At 41.1% G+C, this 20,869-nt stretch overlaps 3 protein-coding genes and 1 long non-coding RNA gene across 11 annotated transcripts in view; 2 read left to right on the plus strand and 2 right to left on the minus strand.

Moving 5' to 3' along the window:
- The window catches only part of LOC135097222 (uncharacterized), a 38,644-nt gene extending 32,395 nt beyond the window's left edge, over positions 1-6,249 (minus strand). For 4 of the 6 annotated variants that reach the window (XR_010265469.1, XR_010265474.1, XR_010265471.1 and 1 more), the window contains exon 1: positions 5,919-5,933. This is a non-coding gene — a long non-coding RNA (uncharacterized LOC135097222). Of the gene's footprint in view, positions 1-5,918 lie in introns of all 6 variants that reach the window. The other 2 variants (XR_010265465.1, XR_010265475.1) reach the window with 2 other exon arrangements.
- A 791-nt stretch (positions 6,250-7,040) lies between these two features.
- Positions 7,041-10,141, plus strand: LOC135097220 (uncharacterized). Of its 2 annotated transcripts, XM_063999007.1 has the most exons (3): positions 7,041-8,170; positions 8,393-8,581; positions 9,240-10,141. In XM_063999007.1, the coding sequence occupies exons 2-3, from the start codon at positions 8,435-8,437 to the stop codon at positions 9,402-9,404; spliced, it is 312 nt and encodes a 103-aa protein (XP_063855077.1). In that variant the 5' UTR covers positions 7,041-8,170; positions 8,393-8,434; the 3' UTR covers positions 9,405-10,141. The 2 variants fall into 2 exon arrangements, with proteins under 2 accessions (XP_063855077.1, XP_063855076.1); XM_063999006.1 differs by having other exon boundaries at positions 7,041-8,581.
- Positions 10,142-16,287: 6,146 nt separating this feature from the next.
- Positions 16,288-17,694, plus strand: LOC135097247 (protein lin-54 homolog). The gene is made up of 4 exons (XM_063999044.1): positions 16,288-16,397; positions 16,669-16,839; positions 17,076-17,245; positions 17,478-17,694. The coding sequence occupies exons 1-4, from the start codon at positions 16,374-16,376 to the stop codon at positions 17,692-17,694; spliced, it is 582 nt and encodes a 193-aa protein (XP_063855114.1). The 5' UTR covers positions 16,288-16,373.
- On the minus strand, positions 17,013-20,831 carry LOC135097245 (uncharacterized). Of its 2 annotated transcripts, none has more exons than XM_063999043.1 (6): positions 20,656-20,831; positions 19,997-20,165; positions 19,619-19,818; positions 18,867-19,185; positions 18,397-18,634; positions 17,013-18,230 (listed from the first exon to the last, which is right to left on the minus strand). In XM_063999043.1, the coding sequence occupies exons 1-5, from the start codon at positions 20,806-20,808 to the stop codon at positions 18,564-18,566; spliced, it is 912 nt and encodes a 303-aa protein (XP_063855113.1). In that variant the 5' UTR covers positions 20,809-20,831; the 3' UTR covers positions 17,013-18,230; positions 18,397-18,563. The 2 variants fall into 2 exon arrangements, with proteins under 2 accessions (XP_063855113.1, XP_063855111.1); XM_063999041.1 differs by having other exon boundaries at positions 18,867-19,188; positions 20,656-20,830.
- Positions 20,832-20,869: the final 38 nt, after the last annotated feature.

The following is a 20,869-nucleotide window of genomic DNA, read 5'->3' on the forward strand; positions in this document are numbered from 1 at the left end:
CAAATACATCACCATTACACCAATATCCCCACGATTTCTCAATACCACCGGCAACGCAGCCGTCCACTGAAGCGACCATAGCAGAAGCCTTGCACTCCATTCCACCCACAATTTTGGCAGAGGTACTATCTGCTCCGCCACGCTGGCTGAGTATTCCCGCCTTGATGTGAGGAAAGGAACAGGTAAAAATGGGCGCATGCTGGAAATGTGGAAATGTTGATGAGGTGGTGGGCCTTCACAGGGTCCTGATAACACTGGTGTCAAAGGAAGGGCAAAATTGCACCCCACGTGACCACGCCTGTTTTGACACGCCGCGCTGGGAGGACTCAGGGACGAGCCGCTGTGGCGTTATGGAGCCTGGCCCCCTTCATTGCCGGCACCTGTGATTGTGTCTCCATCACACATACACACACATGCACAGGCGGCAGAATAACATTGGTTCATCAGTTGAAGGGAGGAAGGAGCGCCGCGGGACATGCCACTCGAGCACTCCTCTGATACTAATGTTATTATGGAACGAGAGAGAGAGAGAGAGAGAGAGAGAGAGAGAGAGAGAGAGAGAGAGAGAGAGAGAGAGAGAGAGAGAGAGAGAGAGGGATGGGGATGAGGATAAGGTAAGTTAACTATTGTTTTTTAACGCCAAATGTTAATCTGTTAGCAAATTTTTTTCCTAAAATGTTGTCTCTCTCTCTCTCTCTCTCTCTCTCTCTCTCTCTCTCTCCACACACACACACACACACACACAGGGACGGTGAACGTATAATATAAGAAAGGGAATATACCAACTCTCTCTCTCTCTCTCTCTCTCTCTCTCTCTCTCTCTCTCCTCTCTCTCTCTCTCTCTCTCTCTCTCTCTCTCTCTCTCTCTCTCTCTCTCTCTCCAGCTTCTTTCATCCCATTAAGTACTCGCTCGACGGGAAAGACGTGGATTATAATAGCTAATGAAAGATCCCCTGAGCCGCCTCCAGCGTGTCTTGCTGCTCAGGCTAAGGAGAGACACAGTGGCCGCTGGACCTCGGAGTATTCAGACAGCCAAGAGGGTTAGTATTATTCATGTTAGGGTATGTCTCTTGTCTGTCTGTCTGCCTGTCTCTTTTTTGTCTGTCTGTCTGTCTGTCTCTGTATTTACGTCTCATCTCCTTGACTCTCTCTCTCTCTCTCTCTCCTCTCTCTCTCTCTCTCTCTCTCTCTCTCTCTGAAACCGTGCCTCCTTTTGTCAAACTCATAGATTCTTTCATTCAGCATGTTTATGTATCAAATCATCTGTTTATCTGTCTATCTATCTACCAATCTGTCTATTTATCTATCTATTTATCAATCTGTCTATCCATCTATCTATATACCTATCTATCTATCTATCTTTCTATCCATCTATTTATCTATCTATTTTATCTACCTATCTACCTGGCTACCCATCCATCTGTTCCCCCCCCCCGACCCACCTGCCTGCCTGCCTCAAGTAATAACTAGTAGTAGTGTGCCAAGCAGTAACAAGGAGACTCCACTCCCCGCTGGGGCTCGCATCAACCCGAAGATAAAAGTAATAAACAGTAGTGTGTAATTTCTTAAAAAGCTTCAGCGTAACAGGTGGGAGTGGAAAGACAATTAAGGAAGAAGGATAGATCTCATGGTGGCCATCTACATGTGTGTGTGTGTGTGTGTGTGTGTGTGTGTGTGTGTGTGTGTGTCCGTTTGTTTGTCTTGTGGTGAAATGTTTAACTCGTTAGTGACATAAAATTGACATTGATGCAAATAGAAAAAAATAATAATGCTGAGAGAGAGAGAGAGAGAGAGAGAGAGAGAGAGAGAGAGAGAGAGAGAGAGAGAGAGAGAGAGAGAGGGAGAGAGAGAGAGAGAGAATGTTATTTGCTGCACAATGTTTAATATATCTGCTGGTGTTTTTTTCTTTTTTCTTCTTCTCAGTGTTCTTCCATGAAAACATGAGATAATAAGGGAAGCTGCAAGAAGCCATCAGGCCTACACGTGGCAGCCCCTGTATGAAATACACCTACCTATCTCTACCTATCATCCCGATCCATAAATTTGTCTAATCTTCTTTTAAAGCTCCCTATTGACTCAACACTACAAACCTGATTATTGAGGTTGTTCCATTCATATACCACTCTATTTCAGAACTAATTCCTTCCTATCTCTTTCTTGAACCTAAATTTTTCAAGTCTGAAACCGTTATTTCTTGTTATATCCTGATTATTGATCATAAGAATTTTGTTTACGTCCCCCTTGTTATAATCCCTAAACCACTTAAAGACTAGTAGTTTGTTTTTGTTCCGTTCTTCATTGTTTTTCCTATGTGTCCCTTTGAAATCTATATAGACGCTCCCACAACATGCAGGTGAAAAAAAAAAAAAAAAAAACTGTGCCGGAAATTCCATATCGTGTGTCCCCTTGATGACACCGTGCGAGCCTCAGCCGTGCGTGACGCAATTGTCTGTCCCAAAAACACGAGCTCGAAACAAACCAAGAAAAAAAAAAGGAAGGGATGAAAATAAAGTACTGCATCTAGGCGCTCTTATATTTCTTTTATTTTTCTTCGTAGTTCGTGAATTGTATTCTAAAATGTTTCCATGTCTTCTTATTTCCACTGGTTGTGACAGCTCTAGTGGAAGTTGTTGGGATTTTTATGATTTTGCTGATAATTTAACAAATATTCAGCATCATCAGTGGAAAAAAAGATCAATGAGGACCAGGCTAATTATCTTTGTGACCTCTGAAAATACGGCACCCCCCCCTCCTCTCTCTCTCTCTCTCTCTCTCTCTCTCCTGCCCTCCCACCCTCCAACCTAACATTCCTCCCTGCCTTCCCTCCCTCCCTCCCAACGCCCACACTCGTCCCTTTGTCCGCGGCTGGTTTCCCCTATTGACAAATTTCCCAAGAGCTGAGTGGTTCTTTCGTATTTCCACATCCTCCAATCAAGAGTTAACGTGGCTTCCTGGTCAGCCAATGAGAATAGCAGTCCGCCTTGCCAGGATATTAGTGAGGCTTCCTTTTTAATCAATAAAGAAAGTAGCATCTCTTAAAAAAAAAAAAAAAAAAAAAAAAAAAAAAATATATATATATATATATATATATATATATATATATATATATATATATATATATATATATATATATATATATATATATATATATATATATATATATATATATATATATATATATATATATGGTACGTGCTCTCTACTTTTTCACTCCCTCTTTTTCTACTCGGGAAAGTAAGTAAGAAGATCAAGTTAGGTAGCTCAGGAAGCCTCGGGGGTAAGCTTGTTATGCAGCTGTTCCTTATTGTTTGAAATTAAATGTCCTTCCCCCGACTATTTGAATGTAGCCTATAGGGAGAAATACTTAGTTACGGAAGGTAGGGCCTGGCACCTCAGTGGGGTTGTTTTCTTTCTTTTGCCTCCCTTTGCCAGAGCCCCTCTTACATCCAAAAGGGTATAAAGTGAGTTACATAGCGCGCTATTAGTAAAAGTGACAGAATAACGGGTGATTGTAACAGAAAACTAAGTGAGGATAAAGATTAAGATGACTCATGAATATGCACCATTCATAAATTTGCATGTTTCTCTACATAGATTAATCCGAAAAGCAAGAGATGAAAAATGGAGTCTAACTTTCTTTTTTCAAAGTATTGGATTATGCATCAATTAAAGTGTGTCACGACCTACACTGGTTTTATTCAATCTCTCTCTCTCTCTCTCTCTCTCTCTCTCTCTCTCTCTCTCTCTCTCTCTCTCTCTCTCTCTCTCTCTCTCTTAGCGACATATGACATCACTGTTGCATCACATTAAGCCAGTCGGAAAATCAGTCTTTGTTAGGCCAAGTCGAAGGAATGGCGGAGAACGATCACTAGTTGAAGTCACCAGTCACTCAAAGAAAAGAAGTAAAATCGGTGATCTTTCTCTATCCATCATTGCCTCCGTCTTCCTCCTGCCTTTTGCCCGACGACTGGGTGGCAGCATTCAAGAATAGCACGCTGGAGTACCGCGGTGAAGCTCGCCATGCTCAGTGATACATGACAAGACAAGACCAAAGGCAAGAGGTTTTTGATAAAGACGAGGCTGCAACGAAGACAGCGAGACTGATGACTGTGTGTGTGTGTGTGTGTGTGTGTGTGTGAAGGCTAACTTAAATCAGTGTGCTCTCTGTGAAGGGGAGGACTGTGTGTATGTATGTGCGTATGTCAAGACTACTTATAACTGACGTGCTGTCTCTAAAGGGAAGTAGTGTCGCTACTATGTTGGTGAAACCTCCACTCACCGCCTGGCAGCTTACCTCTACACAGTCATCAGTCCTCAGGTGTAATAATACTTTAAGTCCCCCCATTCCAGTTATCCATAAATCCACAAACCCACCAGTCCTTCAGTCCACCAACCTACCAATACCCAGTCTAACACAAAAGTTCACTAATCCAACCCAGCCCCAGTGATCCACCATCCCACAGACACATCAGCTCACTGCCCACCAAGACACCACGCCGCCAGCAAACCAAAACCCTGCCCACTAGACTCTCAAGCTAAGCCACACCCCAGTCCGTCATCCCTGCCAGTCTCGTCTACCATCCACTGAGCCGCCAGCACAGATCATCCCCGCCCGCTAGACCCACGAGCTACGCCACACCCCTGGCCGTTATCCCTGCCCTGTCAGAGCCTCGAGGATCTGACGCAGTAGGACGTCAGGGAGGCAGCTTGTCATCTATGTGCCTTGAATACATTGTATAAAAATGTTGCTAAACGCTCGACATGCCTTGCCATTAGTTGGCACCCAGCAGCCGCGGGCCACGAGGGGCGGCCTTTGTTAGCTTCGTTATTATGATTCTGTGCTAGAGGTCCTGGCTGCGTTAGTGGCAGTAGTAGTACTGGTAGTGGTGGTGGTGGTGGTGGTGGTGATAGTAGTAGTGAAGGTAGCGGTAATGATGGTGGTGACGGTGGTAATTGAGATACACGTAGTGGCAGTGGCATTAATAAAACTAGTAGTAGTAGTAGTAGTAGTAGTGGTGGTGGTGATGGTGGTGGTAGTAGTAGTAGTAGTAGTAGTAGTAGTAGTAGTAGTAGTAGTAATAGTAATAGTAATAGTACTAGTAGTAGTAGCAGTAGTGGTGGTGGTGGTAGTAGTAGTTGTAGTAGTAGTAATATTAGTAGTAGTAGTAGTAGTAGTAGTAGTAGTAGTAGTAGTAGTAATAGTAGTAGTTCTTGTTGTTGTTGTTATTGTTTTAGCGGCAGCAGCAGCAGAAGCAGTACGGTGGTGGTTGTAGTAGTAGTAGCAGCAGTAGTAGCAGTAGTAACAGTAACAGTAGTAGGAGTGATAGTGACATCTGACGCACGAGAAGGGAGTACTGACAGGGACACCTCTGTACCTCCTCTATTTTCTTCCCAGTAAGATGACGCGACCACTGAGACGGGACCCGTGCCTGACCGGGGCACCGTACGCAGCGGTGGAATGACCTGCGTAAGGCGCGTGTGGGTGGTGGGGAGTGGGCGGGGCTGCATGTGTTTGGGGGAGACTGCTAAGGGGGGGTGCTACGTGGATGAGCGGGTGGGTGGGTAGACAGTGTGTGTGTGTGTGTGTGTGTGTAGGAGATCGGGTTGGAGTTTAATGGGTGGTTGGGTGGTTAGGTCGGTTGAGTGAGTCGATGGATGCTCTGTGTGTGTGTGTGTGTGTGTGTGTGTGTGTGTGTGTGTGTGTGTTCTTGAAGCTGTACCTGTATCACTAAAACTCTCACGACTACCAGTGACATCGCATTTCTTTCGATTATAATAAAACTTAAACAATAATAATAATAATAATAATAATAATAATAATAATAATAATAATAAAACAGGAAAATTTTTCCTTCTTGCCTTATATCCTATTAATCAGTAATTAATATGTACAAACACAAGCCTTAGTTTGTACTCACAAGGACAAAACCACTGCTGCCGTTGGGGTATTGTTGTGTTCGGCGAGGGTGTGAGGGAGGCGCGGTTGGTGTTTGCGAGGGGCGGTGTGGCGCGCGTCAGAGGCTCGGTCCCCTGGTGCCCGTCTCAACCCGAGAGCTCCAACTGTCCCGCCTGAAGCTGGAAGCTGCCGCCAGTGTGGACTGAACGAACGAACGAACGAATTGGGGATAGGAAAGTTGGTTGAAAGAAGAATTTGAGAGAGAGAAGTGTGTTAAAGTTGGAAGTGGAAGTACAGTTTGAGATGATAGATGACGGGCAGTCCGTCTTGCTACTTAGTTAATTTTCTTGCTCAGTGTGGACTGAGGCTCGTATTATTTCTCTTATATAGTCACCTGTTGCTAAGGTTGCCACATCTCGCTTCATTCTCCACTCTGGGAAGAGTTTGCGAGTCACTCCCCTCTTGGAGGGTGTGCGAATAGTATGGTAATTGAGGCGTTCACGCACCGGCAGGATGGTGATGAAAGGCCTCTCTTGCCCTGTGTCGAGCACCTGGTGGTGAGACGCATCACTCACCACCCCCGACTAGCCACGTGAGAGGTTCCACTCTCTTGCACGGTCCACATGAACGTTTGTGAGTGAAAGATTTTGTTGGCTTAATTTGTTATCATAATAGAATATTGCCACAATCGTTGCCACATTACATTACATTAATATATACATTATGAATTGTGCCATCTATACAGTGGTTAAGAAATTAAGGGGCTGCAATTAAAGTGCAAATTTATAGAACACGACAAAAGATGTGCTGAATACAGGACCCTCAGGCTGACTACCTCACTGGAAGGAAGAGAAAGGTATACGCAAACACGAGGGATAGAGTGAATCTGCAATGATGGAGTGCACAGGGAGCCCTGCGTCCTGGCATAAGGGACGGGCACTATTAGAGATAGTAGGTGGATAAGCCAGCTGAAAGGTAAGTAGAGTCTACTTGTGGGAAGCCCTTACAACACTCAATTGAAAAATAATAGAAAATTAAATTACAAAAATAAACAAATATAACAGATGAAATGCTATAAGCGCAGTAGATGGTAGGAAAATGTGTGTGTGTGTGTGTGTGTGTGTGTGTGTGTGTGTGTGTGTATCATCATCATCAGGTCGTTGCCGATTCCTTAAGATTAAGAATACGGCCTTCAGTGTTAATCTGGCGTCACCAAAGCAAGTAATAGCATCGGGTCATACGGCAAACACCTAACTTCTTGAATCATTTACCTGGCAGTGTCGCAGCTCCACGACCATTATTCTGAAAGACTTCTGTGCCGCACCTCCACTACATTCAAAGGACCTAGTTTAAGTTACATGGGTTGTTAAGTTTTTTTTTTTTTTAACGGCTCTAATGACAGATTATCATGATTTCTATTTTCCAAAGCTCTAGTTGAAGCTACATTGTTTTTTAAGGGTCTTTTTACGGTTCTAGTGACAGATTAACAAGACTTCTACATTTAAAAGGCTCTAATTGAAGATAAGTGTTTTTTCTACGGTTCGAGTGACAGATTAATTCCACTTTCACACATTTCGACTTTTTACTGTCCATGACCCGGCACCGTGTATGCTACACACGTGTGCCAAGTCTAGAAAGCCTTGCTCACGCGGGGAAACCACCTTTCTCAGTGCACGTACCATAAGACACCAAGGAAGACTTTATACCTTCCTCGTGAGACGCAGAGCCTGAGTCCCGGGACTGATGGTACAGAGAAAGGCAAAGGGAAGGCATCAGTACATCCCACAGGATCAGTCAATCCCACCAAGCCATCGCGCTCTCCCACCCGCCTAATAAGCCTTCCTAGCCTTCACCCTCTGTCTTGCCTGCTTTCATGGTCTGCCTCCTGATGCTTCTTGAAGTACTTTTTTTTTCTTCTTCTTTCTCTCTTCCCTTAGTTATACTATGGCTACTTTTCGGAGAACATTTTCTTTCCCCTGCGAAAGTTTGCAGGGTTACGCTTCATTAGGACCACCCGCAGCAGATTTATGAAAGGGTTGCCTCTCATTAGCATATTCACTGTAATCAGCATTCTTTAATTACATCACCTTGACAGTAAAGTAGTGAACATCACATTTACAACACTGACTGGAGGAAGAAGGTGAGAGGAGCATGGCAACTTTCAAAAACGCACCTTTCACCTTGCCAGATCACGCTGGTGCAAGCGCGCACGCACACACACATACATTTAACACTGAGCACACAGCATCCTACGTCTTGCTGCTGGATTAGAAGGTAAGTAACAGAACAAGTCACCTGTAAGTACCATCAGTTTGTGGAGCCTACAAGGGTCAGTTGTGAGAGTAGACATGTATGTACACCAGACCACATTGCAGGTATCATAACTGATTGACCATAAACCCTCTTTGGTTTGAGAGCATATAGGACTTGTGATGATGTAGCTGTGAGAGAAACGTTTCCAACTGACATGCTAACATGCCTGCCTTGCCTGTGCAGACGGTGACCAAGGTGATCATCAGCAGTCAGGCTGGCGGGGACATGAGCAACATTGGGAACCAGCAGGTGCACCTCATCACCAGCCAGAGTGGTAATACTGCAGCCTCCCCTGCCAAGCTGACCTTGCAGCAGGCACAGCATGTGGGTTTCTTGCCATCCTCCAAGCCACAGGGCCAATCTCCAAACAAGGTCAGGAAGGAACACTGGTGAACCTGAGTTTTGTCTTGATGCAGCATCTCTCTCTCTCTCTCTCTCTCTCTCTCTCTCTCTCTCTCCAACAGAATGACACCATCACCCTGCACTCATTTTCCTCCATTTGATGAAGTAGACTTAGCTAAGATGAAGATCAGAGCTAGATGTAATTATGGTAGGAATAATAATAATAAGGTGATTAAGGGATATCTCCAGAAAAAGTGAGGCATCAGAAATCCCAGAAAGGTAAATGGAGTTGTGGTGTAGCTCCAGCTTCCCTCTCAAATGCCATCAGAAAAATTGAACAGAATTCTGGATATCATTCTGCAACTACAAGAAGCTATGTTGGTAATCTTTAGAGGTCTGAAAGTAGACAGGGAAAGAAAGTGTAAAGATGAATACAATTAAGGAGACATTCCCCAATAAGTGTGAGGATAGATTGTTAGAATATATGAGAGCAAGGACAAGAGAGTGGTAGGACAGTAGAGTGCAGGGATGAGGTGCATGGACAGGTGCAGATGGAGACTTTTGCCATGGCCATCCACATCCTGTAAGGGAATTGCCAGAAACAGGCATCTCTGTAGATTAGATTCGAAGAAAGAAGCTCCGTGCAAGGAGGAAGATACCGGTTGTTAATGTAGCCTCCGTTCAGCAGATTGTTGTGCAGCGGGTGAGTATGGGTGGAGTGTCCCCTGTGAAGAGTCCCAATAAGTTGGTCCCTGTGTCCTCCAAGTCACCCACCAAAATTGCCCCAGCCCCTCCTTCCACACAGCAGGTGGGTTGTCCGGCAGTGGCTGCTTTCCTCCCTGCTTGTCTATAAGGGGCTGCCGTTATTGTGTGTTTCATCAGCAAGCTCCGGCCTTTGTCTTGTTTGTGCTTCTTTAAGTCTTATTTCTATATTTATGCTATTTTCTGTACTGTGAATATATTTTTCTTATTGGAGGTTCCATTTTAAAAATATATATGATAAGAATTATGAATCTTTAGGTGAGATGTCACAGAGAAAAGCTATGTGCATTTTCATGAAGGGATGGAATATTGTGCATTATTAGCCAACATATTACAAACAAGGCTTTACATGCAGGATGGGCAGAAGCTATTGTGCAAACTCTTATACATAGGAATACAAGATTTAAGCAAACTTCTATCTGTAATTCCCTACATAAGTTGTCATTGTTAATTATCAGTTCAGCAACATTACCATTTATCCCTCTAAACATTGTTATGGTGCAGGATTGTGTGTTGCTTGGCTATGAATGGTATGAATGGCTGCCTGTGACTGGTGGCTAAGTGCCAGCCATCCTAAACTGCAGTTAATATAATAGTGTAATCATTTGTTGAATTTTCTAACCATCCTAGAAACAAGTTATGTAAGTAGAGAGTTGTCAGTGGATGCATCCAACATTCATCATTATTTATATTGCTTCTTCGTATTTGAGGAGTTGAGATTAATATTTAGGTATGTCATGCTTCCATATTGCACGATCTTGTTTTTTTCCCTAATTTTTCAAGTAACTAGATTTATCTTCTCAGACTTCAATCATGGTTTATTTTTCCATTTTTTAAATTTTTTAGTAACTTTGGTAAATCACATCTAATAAGGAACAAGAAGGCAGCGTTTCATATGTTGTGCCAGCTGTCCATCTTGTCCATGTCATTTGCTGCCGGTGACCTCTGTTTCCCTTGTGTACTAATTTTGTGACAGCCACCTTGGTACCTCTTCTTGTAATCTACCGCTGTTCTCTGGGTCTGTTAGTCTTGTGATGACTTGCCGCATGTTGATCTCGATGGTCACATCTCATCTCTCATCTGTCAGGGTGGTGATAGCTCATGTGTTTGATTTCTTCTTGGTGATTCTTGGGTTACAACAGATACACTAAAATTATGACTCCCTTAAGTCATCTAAGAGATTATAATCTGTATCTACATATACGTAAAAATGAATGTGTGAGTGACTTCCACTCACTGTTCATTATTAGAATGTATGCTGTGTGTCCTTTTTTCAGCCAGGAATTCATCATAAATGTTGTCATCCAGCAATTTCTGTATTTCACAAAATGTTGCCCTCACTTAATACTTTGTTGACACAGATCCTGTTTTGAACAGGTGTTTGGATTGTATGTTTTGTAAGTTTTTTGGTAATGAATTCCAGTCTTTAATGGCTGTATGATAAAAGGTATGTGCTGAGGGACCCTTTGCAATTGACATACCAAAGTTTAAATCATTGTTTCTAGTCCTAATTGTGTGGGTATTTGTTTTCCTATGGAAATGTTCTGCTAGATATGTTGGTCCTCTGTTGTTATGGATATTATGTGCATGGCTTGATTTTAATTCTTTAACCCTATTCTTGACACTAAGCATATTTACTTTTCCTCTCTCCACTTGTCCTATATGAGATCTAGGGTCTAAACCTAAAATAAATCTAATAATCTTGTTTTGACAAATTTGTAGTTGTTTTTTAGATCTACTGCTCAGTCCAGAGTACCAAGAGGAACATGCATAATCAAAGTGAGGTTGAATTAGAGAGCTACATAAGGTTTTCTTAATTTTTTGATCAAGGTCTTTTGCTTGTCTGTACATGAATTTTAACCTTGCATTTATCCTCTTGATTATCTGATTACAATTTAGCTCCCCTGAAACACACTGATCCAATTGAACTCCTAAATATTTTACTGATTTTACTCCATTTATGTCCTGTCCCAAACATGTTATATTAAAATCATCTACATTTTTTTATTTTGTTTTTGATCCAACTAACATAATTTCCGTCTTTCCTAAATGCAAAGACAGCTTGTTATTTATCATCCAGGTGTTACATGATTCAAGTTCTTTTCTTAGTCTATTTTTGATAAAATCTACATCTTTGTGTGGAACAATCAAAATGCTGTCATCTGCATATAGCAAAAGTTTACACGAGACACTGATTTTCATGTCGTTTACATAACATAAGAACAGGAGTGGACCTAAAATGCTTCCCTGTGGTACCCCACAGGATACATTTCTGGTTTCCGAGCAATGTTCATCTATCTTCACAATTTGACTTCTTCCACTTAGATAAGAATAAAACCATTCCACTGACTCTACACCCATTGCTCTTAATTTTTCACACAAGATATGATGGTCAACAGTATCAAATGCTTTTTGCAGATCTAGGAGAGCTAGGCCTGTATACTCCCCTTTCGATATATTAGTTTTTAGTAGGTCTAACAAATGAATCAGACATGTATCTGTGGAATGACTATCTCTAAATCCAGATTGAAATTCATAAATGATATTGTTTGCTTTAAGGTAATCTGATAACTGATCATAAACAGCTCTTTCTAGTACTTTAGATATTATATTAAGGATACTAACCGGTCTGTAGTTACTGACTTCTTGTCTGTTATTCTTTTTGTACAGTGGTTTTACTCTAGCTTCTTTGAATCCTTGTGGTACTTCATTTGTATAAATTGACTTATTGATAATGTGAGTTATAGGACCTTTTAGTATTGGTGCACCGTCTTTTATAAACCTTGCTGGTATGCAGTCTAAGCCTGTGCTTTTATTTATTTCTAGTTTCCTTATTATATTGAATACGTATTCTTCAGTTACCCCGGTTAGTTTGAACATATTTTCTATGAGTCCTTTGGATCTGTAGTAGTTTTTAAAATTATAAGAGTCAGTGTTAAAAATTCTATCTGCATATGGCAGCTTACTAACCAAACTTGATGCTACTGTTGTAAAGAATTTGTTAAAGTATGTTGATATCTTCCTTCCGTTGAAACACAGTTCATCCTCAATTTTAAGCACTATTTTCGAATTCTCCTTTGATTGTCCAGAATAACCTAAGTTTTTGAGCTGTTTCCATAATTTCTTGTTATTGTTAGAATTTTCTTTTATTTTATCAGAGATATATTCAGATTTTATTTTTCTTATGTTTTGTTGTAGTTTGTTCCTTTCTCACCAGACGCAAGGTAGGCAATGCCTGTCAGTGTCCGGCCTCTACGAATCTTCTCCAAAGGTCTCTATCCATGAAATCCTCATCTCTGGTTATTTCTTGTAGATTTCTTCCTCTTCGTTCAGCAGCTTCTTCAACTCCCTGCATCCATCGCTTCCTAGGTCGTCCCACCAGCCTCCTGCCTAGAGGAACCCATTCCAGAAACTTCCTTGCGTATCTTGTATCTTCCATTCTTTGGACATGTCCATACCATCTCAATTTGTTCTTTTCAATTATCTTCAGTACAGATGTTATCCCTAATCTCTCTCTGGTTTCTTCATTTCTAATTCTATCAAGTCTGGTCACACCTCGGATCATTCTCAGAACTCTCATTTCTGCTGCTTGTATTTGTGAAGATGTTCTTGTTGTCAGTGTCCAAGTTTCTGACCCATATAGAAGTACTGGTCTTAGTATTGTTGTAAATATTAGGGTTTTAGCTTTTGTTGGAATATTCTTATCTTTAAGTATGGGATACAATGCACTGACATTTGCATTGTACTTCTGTATTCTATTTAAAATTTCTATATTCTGTCTGTTTTCCTCGTTGAAAAGTACTCCCAGATAACAAAATTTGTCGGTCTGCTTCAGTTTAACGTTTTCTATGTAAATATTACATTCCTCCTTTATTCTGCCAACTTTCATTATTTCAGTTTTTTGTTTGTTCATTCTCATTCCTTCCCTATTTAAGACATCATTCCATCTTGTCATGGCCTCTTGAAGATCTTGTTGGCTTCCTGTCACGACAGCGACATCGTCTGCATAGGGCAGCGTGATCTCTTTATCCTCCCTTACACACACTTCCTTCAGGCATCTGTCCATGTACATAATGAATAGCAAAGGAGAGAGCACTCCCCCTTGTCTCACTCCTGTCTTAATGCTAAACCATTCACTCTCCAGCTCTCTGTTCTTGACTCTGCTCTCCGTGTTCTTATATATACTCTTAATTACTCGTATCAGTTTAGAGTTTATGCCGTAGTCTTGATGTTGTAAGACTCTCCACAAGCAATCTCTTCTAATTCTATCAAAGGCTTTTTCCAGATCTATAAAAGCCACATATTTATCAATGCTCCACTCCCAATTCTTTTCCATTATCATCTTTAAAGTGAACACTTGATCTGTCGTGCTCCTATTGGGCCTGAAACCATACTGCCATATTCCTAGTTTCTCCTCGACACAGGTTCTTAATCTTTTCTCAACTATTCTTTCATACAATTTTCCAACATGAGATAACAGGGATATACCTCTATAATTTGCACAATCTGTTTTACTGCCTTTCTTATATATTGGACATACTATTGCTTTGTGCCAGTCATGGGGCACTTTCTACTCTTTCCACGCATTACTGAAAATGTACCTCATCCACTCTACACATTCTTCCCCAGCAGCTTTAAATAGCTCTATAGGGAGCTCGTCGTCCCCTGGGGCTTTGCCGCTTCTCATCTTCTTTAGTGCCTCCTTCACTTCCTCTATACTGATCTCATTTGGGTTCTCTCCTTGTTCCTCCTGTATATCTAGATTCCGCTCTTCATCCACTTCCACATCCTCCACATTTAGAAGTTCTTGGAAGTATTCTCGCCATCTTTCTTCAATCTCCTGTGGTTTTGTTAGTAGTTCTCCTGTTTTGTTCATTATTGCATATGTTGATTCGTTATTCGTTTGTTCCTTGATTTGCAGAATTTGTCATATTTATATTTGTTGTTTTTATCCTTTTTATATTCACTTAAGAGTCTATCTCTTTCTTTTATCATGTCTAGTACTTGTGTAGTTATCCATGGTTCCGTTCTTTGTTTGATTCTAATTTCTTTTACCGGAGCTGGTACCTTGTCAATTACTTTGATGGAAATGTTTTTAAAACTGTTCCATGCTTCGTCAACTGTTTCTGCCTCATAAACACAATTCCAGCTTTGGCTTCTTAATTCCTCATTGAATATCTGTACATTATATGTCTTCATTGATCTGATCTTAATACTATTATGACCATTTATACATGCCTTCACTGTCTTTCTAGTACAGTATGTTATATAGTGATCACTAATTCCTATTGGCAGTACTCCTTGTTGACTAATCTTTTCAGGTTTGCTACATATAATATGGTCTATAATAGTTGATGATTTACTGGTTTCCCTGGTCACCTCACTTATTAGTTGTTCCATACCAAACATTTTAATTAAATTTACATATCTTTTGTACAGTTGTCCTGTTTTCTTAAGAACACATATGTTCATATCACCTTGAATTATAACTTCATCATCTTGGGAAAATGTTGTGATATTTTCTTCAAGCAATTCTAAAACATTATTTTGCTGCGGAGGTCTATAGCAACATCCAATAATAATAGGTTTTGTCTTTGGCAAAAATATTTCACACCAAATCACTTCAAGTCCCTCTGTGTCAACATCATTTCTTTGGTTGATGCTTAAACATGACTTTATGTATATACACACTCCTCCTCCATTCCTGTTTCTATCTTTTCTTATTACCTGATATCCGTTAATTTCTATTTCATTGTTGGTAACTGAATCGTCCAGCCAAGTTTCTGTAATGCACAATACTGCCGCATTAGTTTTGAGTGCCAATATCTTTATTTCTTCCAGTTTGTTCATGAGTGAGCGGCTGTTTATGTGTACTATGTGTAACCCTTTGTTATTAAAAGTTTCATAAATTTTGTTGTCACTTTTTGATGGTGTAGTGATGTCAGTATGTTCTTCATTAACTTCTTCATTTATATTGCCTGTACCTTCATTTATCTGTGCGTTTGCAGTGTGATGCTTTTCTTGGAAAGGCAATTCAGCTAGACAGCACAAATTACATATGTGTTTACACTGTTTTTCTTGCCATGTAATGTATTTCTTGTTACCACTAATGCACTTTAGATGAGTTTCTTTTTTACATAGATCACATATTAATGATTTACTGTTCCTGTAAATGCCTTTTTTACACAATTCACATATTTTCCTTTCACTTTTCTTATTTTGTACTATATTTTTCATGCACTTTAAGTGAACTTTGCAGCTACATTCTTCACATTCCTTTGTTTTGCTGGTTTTAATAATTCCTCTCCCACAATGCGCACATGTATTTTTTGGGCGTCTTTTACCTTCCTCTCTTGTCTGCACACTATTTTCAATCACTTTGCTACACTGGGGGCCGGGATTGGTGCTAATATCGCCACTCTGTAGTAGTAAAATTAAAATTGTTCCAGGGGAAGGTTGTAGCCTGTTGTATTGCGGTACTTGGTGTGTGATCATGATGTAGCTAGGGATCAATTGTGTGACCCTTTGCACAGGATGGTAGTTTGCCCTCCTTTCCCTCATTTCTAGTTATGTGATAGTATATGTGGCTTCTAAACAGAATTGTCTGTTTTAAGCTTGAATACTCTCTTGTAACTCTGTAATCTCTTCTCCTTGCTTCCTCTTCTTTTCATATCCATCAACTATTCAAGTTGATCAAATATAGAGTAGGACATCAACTATTCAAGTTGATCAAACATAGTAGTAGCAATAATAATAATAATAATAATAATAATAATAATAATAATAATAATAATAATAACAATAATAATAATAATAATAATAATAATGATAATAATAATAATAGATAATGATGTACTGCTTTCTGATTGCTTTGTATGTGCTTCAGATGAACTATATTCGACTAGTGAGTCCTGGAGTTGGTGGAGGAGAAGGAGGAGGAGGAGGAGGAGGAGGAGGAGGAGGAGGAGGAGGAGGAGGCAGCGCCACACTCATACGCCCAACACCTCCCACCAACAAACCCATTGCTCCTGCTGCCTCTCAGCCCATCAAAATTAAGGCTATGCCCATTGCTCCCAATCAGACCGTAAGTTTGACTTTGCTCTTACTGTTATGATTACCATGCTGTGATGGCAGTGTTGGTATGGTATGTAGCAGTACACATGGCAGGTAACTAGCCATGGGTAGGATGGTTACAGTACTGTATACTTGGCATGCACCTCTAGTTGAAACTAATTCCCCCTTTGAAATAGTAGAACCAAATAAATGATGAGTTGGTGTACATGTAATTTTTTCTCATGTTGAATTAAATTGCTTCAAGTAACTTCAGTCTTAATCCCCTCACCACTCCTATGCAGAGGAACAAGCAGCGCGTGATCATCCCAGTGTCCGGCTCAGGCTCGTCCAATGTGTCGGGTGGGATGCCTCAGACCAACCTGACCCTCCCAGCCTCTGCCCTGCCCCCAGGAGTCCTTTCCAACACCCAGCCAGGTTCAGTGGTTATGATCCCAGCTCACTACATGTCACAGGTACCTTGGTGCTCACACTGCAGTTGTCACTTACACCAAGCTATCATATTAACACTTAGGTGGCAGGTGACATACTGGTACATCCTGCTTCTGGTGGACCTGGTATTTGGAAGATGTTTTATTGTGTCTCTGTAATTTCTGGTGCACTCTTAATCAGGAAGAAAACAACAACAAAATATTTCAAAATTGTTACCTAACATAGGATAAAGTTTAAATTAAATTCTGCTATGTTACAGCTTCAGTCAAACACTACAAGCAACAGCACAATTCAAGCATCAAACCAGATTCCTCCAGGAACCATCATCCCACACACCACAAAGCCACAGCCTTCTCGCACAATCATTGATGCAAATGGGATCAGACCAAGAAAACCTTGCAACTGTACAAAGAGCCAGTGTCTTAAATTGTGAGTATTCTTGCTTACTTTAAAAAAGCTCCCCTCCACCATATCCTCTTCATGCCTTCCTTCTTGACATCAGAACTACAAAAAAGCTCATTGAGTCCTTTCCTATCAATACACCGGTACCCATTTTGAGAATGTATGAGTAAACTGTTTTCCCACATTGGTGGTTCGTCAGCATGTGGCGAAATGGAGGCTATTTTGCATGTACTTAAGTGACCTTTTCTTTCTTCCTTAGATACTGTGATTGCTTTGCAAATGGAGAATTTTGCAACAACTGTAATTGTGCAAACTGTTTCAACAATTTAAATCATAAGGAGGATAGACAGAAAGCAATCAAGACATGTTTGGATAGAAATCCCCAAGCTTTCCGGCCAAAGATTGGCAAAGGTGGAAGCGATAATGAAATAATGTCATTTGGGGAAGAAAATTCAAGCAGAAAAGAAAGATTCTAGAGCCTAGAATCTTTCTTTTCTGCTTGAATTTTCTTCCCCAAATGACATTGTGTTCATAAAAAGTTGTGACAAATTCTTCTTGAGGACTGTTTATCTCACTGTTTGTTATGTGCTATATGTCATCTTATAGTTATCTTACCACAAACTGGAATTTTTAAGAGATGTATGGTATTTATGAAAAGATTAAATCAATAGCTCTATTACCAAAGCAACTTCATGGTTTCTTTGATATCCTGCAAAAACTACTATGGCTCCTCAGATGCTCTTTTCCTGCTACAAGTGGGCCAACATTTCTTAGGTTTAAAATTTGTCTTGAAGTACTCAAGTAATGCTTACTTTGAAGTGGTAGGAAGAATCATTTTATTGGGTGAGTGATGTGAGAATGAAGGTAATTTTGATTTAACGGCCTTCTGCTGATTGACCCGTGCTTCAGCACATTCGGCCAGCTGCATCAGTCCCTTCCTCTCCGGTGCTGGTGTCATGTCCACATTCTTGCAGCCCACACACTTGCACATGTTGGAGCATGGGATCTTCGCCTGCAAATAATCACATATTAGTTAAATGATAAAATGGTGCAAGTAATTACTATATATTTTGTTTGTGGCAGGTAAAAGATGCCTTTTGTATCTACAAAATATTGACAGCAACAAAACAAATACCACCTATGCATTTACTAAAAATAATCCATAAAAATACACTTACCTCATAACATTCACAGTAGTTCTTCAGGCACCCAGACCACTTACAGTTGCAGCCTTTGTTGTGTCTCCTTTCATTATCGCTTCCACCTTTGCCAATCTTTGGCCGGAAAGCTTGGGGATTTCTATCCAAACATGTCTTGATTGCTTTCTGTCTATCCTCCTTATGATTTAAATTGTTGAAACAGTTTGCACAATTACAGTTGTTGCAAAATTCTCCATTTGCAAAGCAATCACAGTATCTAAGGAAGAAAGAAAAGGTCACTTAAGTACATGCAAAATAGCCTCCATTTCGCCACATGCTGACGAACCACCAATGTGGGAAAACAGTTTACTCATACATTCTCAAAATGGGTACCGGTGTATTGATAGGAAAGGACTCAATGAGCTTTTTTGTAGTTCTGATGTCAAGAAGGAAGGCATGAAGAGGATATGGTGGAGGGGAGCTTTTTTAAAGTAAGCAAGAATACTCACAATTTAAGACACTGGCTCTTTGTACAGTTGCAAGGTTTTCTTGGTCTGATCCCATTTGCATCAATGATTTTGCGAGAAGGCTGTGGCTTTGTGGTGTGTGGGATGATGGTTCCTGGAGGAATCTGGTTTGATGCTCCGTCCGCACTGGGTGGGCCTGCGAGGTGACCACCATCTGCTGCCTCACTCCCCCACTGAGCTGAGATGTGTTCACCACCACCGGCTTGCTGTTGTTGCTGCTGCTAGGGCCCGACACTGTGCTCACGACCTGGCCGCCCGATGTGATGATTCGGTTGGCCATAGAACCAATAGAGATGTTATTCTGCTGAAATATATAAGTAAAAATTGTTCACCTTGCTTTTACTCCCGAGTTCCGTCTCATTGAGAAATATTACTAATTTCGATAAAACATTCAGAAATTTCTCCATTATTTGTTGGGTGCTGTAATTCCCACACTACTACTACATAAAATGTACAGTCAATACCTGACAGGTCCAGCCTGGATCTACTGATATACACATCAATATATTGGTATTGAGATGGCAAAGAAAAGCTGCCACACCTAATGTAAATGATGGAATAAAAGTACAGAGAAGGCATCCTTAGTCCCTACATTCATGTGTTTCTGTCACCTTTTGCAACATCTAGCCATAATGTAAAAAACAGGGAGACTACTGCAAGTAAGGGTACAATGAAAAGATAGTAGGAATAAATAAGACACTACAGTAGCACTACAGAAGCAGCTGTAGCCTCACCTGGTTCTGCTGCAGAACTACAAACTGGCCCAAGCTGCTCTTTATGAGCTGTGGCGTCTCTGAAACTATCTGGGAGGAAGAGGAGTCACCCGAAGACACAGAAGCCAGCAGAGCCGAGGTGGTGGCAGCCTCACCGCCTGTGGACATCTCTCCTGCCATGCCAATCAGCTCACCACCCTGCTGCAGCATGTCCATTTCACCTGTGCGGGAGAACCAAAAGTATGTAACACACAGCAGACAATAGTGAGTGATACATTCCCAATTTGTTGCCTCCTGTGGATAGAGATCAAGGCCAACACACAATTATGTATAAGTGCTTGAAAGGACTATAAATTTATTTTTTTTGATGGCCATGACAAATCTGCAGCTGATACTCACCAATGACCTGGTCATGGTCAGTGAGGGTGTCCACTTCCATTGGCTGGTGGTGAGCATGGGAGTCCAGCTGCTGAGACTCTTCCAGCACTCCACTCTCTCCACCCTCCACCTCCACAATGTTGCCCACTGTCACCCCATCAGAGATGAGCACTCCAGGAGTGTCCACCACCTGGGATCAACAAGTAGAGTAATAGTTAGGGATCACTAACAACACTAAGGGATCACTGTCTAAGAATGGCGTATAATGCATAGCAATTATAATACTTCTTGGCATGCAGGATTTCAGCATGGTAAATACAATAACCTTGATCACTTGCCAGTTTTTAGAAATGTTAGAAATGTCAACTTCTGAGAAGTCTAGTAAAAAAAAATTGAGAATGATCTAGTACAGGATTTCAATACCCAACTTTGGTTGTATTCAATCTATCTCTCCAGTCCTTAGGCTTTTGTTGTATCTAATTCCTTATGATCTCAATCATGTCTTCTATTGGCAACTTATCTTTCACAAAATATTCAACACACTTTGCCACCACAATCATTGAAAAGAACCTGTTTTCCTCTCACCTACATCACTGCCCCAGCATCCTCTGACTACTGCTAGTAATACACCAAAAATAAGTGAAATCTGAAAGCTTGCCTCTGTAAGCAGTAATACTCACATGACCCTCAGTTGCCTCCTGCAGAGCCTCCAAGTCTGCCGGCTGGATGTTGAAGCCCACCAGACTCTCTAGGTCTTGGGACGTCAGCTGGCTCGTCAGCTCCCCAAGTGCCGAGGCATCAATGAACACTGTGTTGCCCCCCCTCACTGCCATCTTTGTCTGTGGATGAGCAGGATCATAATCTTTGGCGGTCACACACAAACACACCAACTAC

This window comes from Scylla paramamosain, unplaced genomic scaffold (assembly GCF_035594125.1).
Source record: "Scylla paramamosain isolate STU-SP2022 unplaced genomic scaffold, ASM3559412v1 Contig15, whole genome shotgun sequence".
In the NCBI taxonomy this organism is placed as follows: Eukaryota; Metazoa; Arthropoda; class Malacostraca; order Decapoda; family Portunidae; genus Scylla; species Scylla paramamosain.

What these genes read in the sequence shown, in the direction of transcription:
- LOC135097245 (XM_063999041.1), bottom strand. Translation starts at nt 20,808, where the DNA reads ATGGCAGTGAGGGGGGGCAACACAGTGTTCATTGATGCCTCGGCACTT. An exon ending in AGGAGGCAACTGAGGGTCAT is followed by an intron (nt 20,166 to 20,655) that starts GTGAGTATTACT and finishes TGTTGATCCCAG; the next exon opens with GTGGTGGACACTCCTGGAGT. An exon ending in TAGTTCTGCAGCAGAACCAG is followed by an intron (nt 19,189 to 19,618) that starts GTGAGGCTACAG and finishes TATATATTTCAG; the next exon opens with CAGAATAACATCTCTATTGG.
- LOC135097220 (XM_063999006.1), top strand. Translation starts at nt 8,372, where the DNA reads ATGCCTGCCTTGCCTGTGCAGACGGTGACCAAGGTGATCATCAGCAGT. An exon ending in AGGGCCAATCTCCAAACAAG is followed by an intron (nt 8,582 to 9,239) that starts GTCAGGAAGGAA and finishes TCCGTTCAGCAG; the next exon opens with ATTGTTGTGCAGCGGGTGAG.
- LOC135097247 (XM_063999044.1), top strand. Translation starts at nt 16,374, where the DNA reads ATGCCCATTGCTCCCAATCAGACC. An exon ending in CCATTGCTCCCAATCAGACC is followed by an intron (nt 16,398 to 16,668) that starts GTAAGTTTGACT and finishes ACTCCTATGCAG; the next exon opens with AGGAACAAGCAGCGCGTGAT. An exon ending in CAGCTCACTACATGTCACAG is followed by an intron (nt 16,840 to 17,075) that starts GTACCTTGGTGC and finishes GCTATGTTACAG; the next exon opens with CTTCAGTCAAACACTACAAG.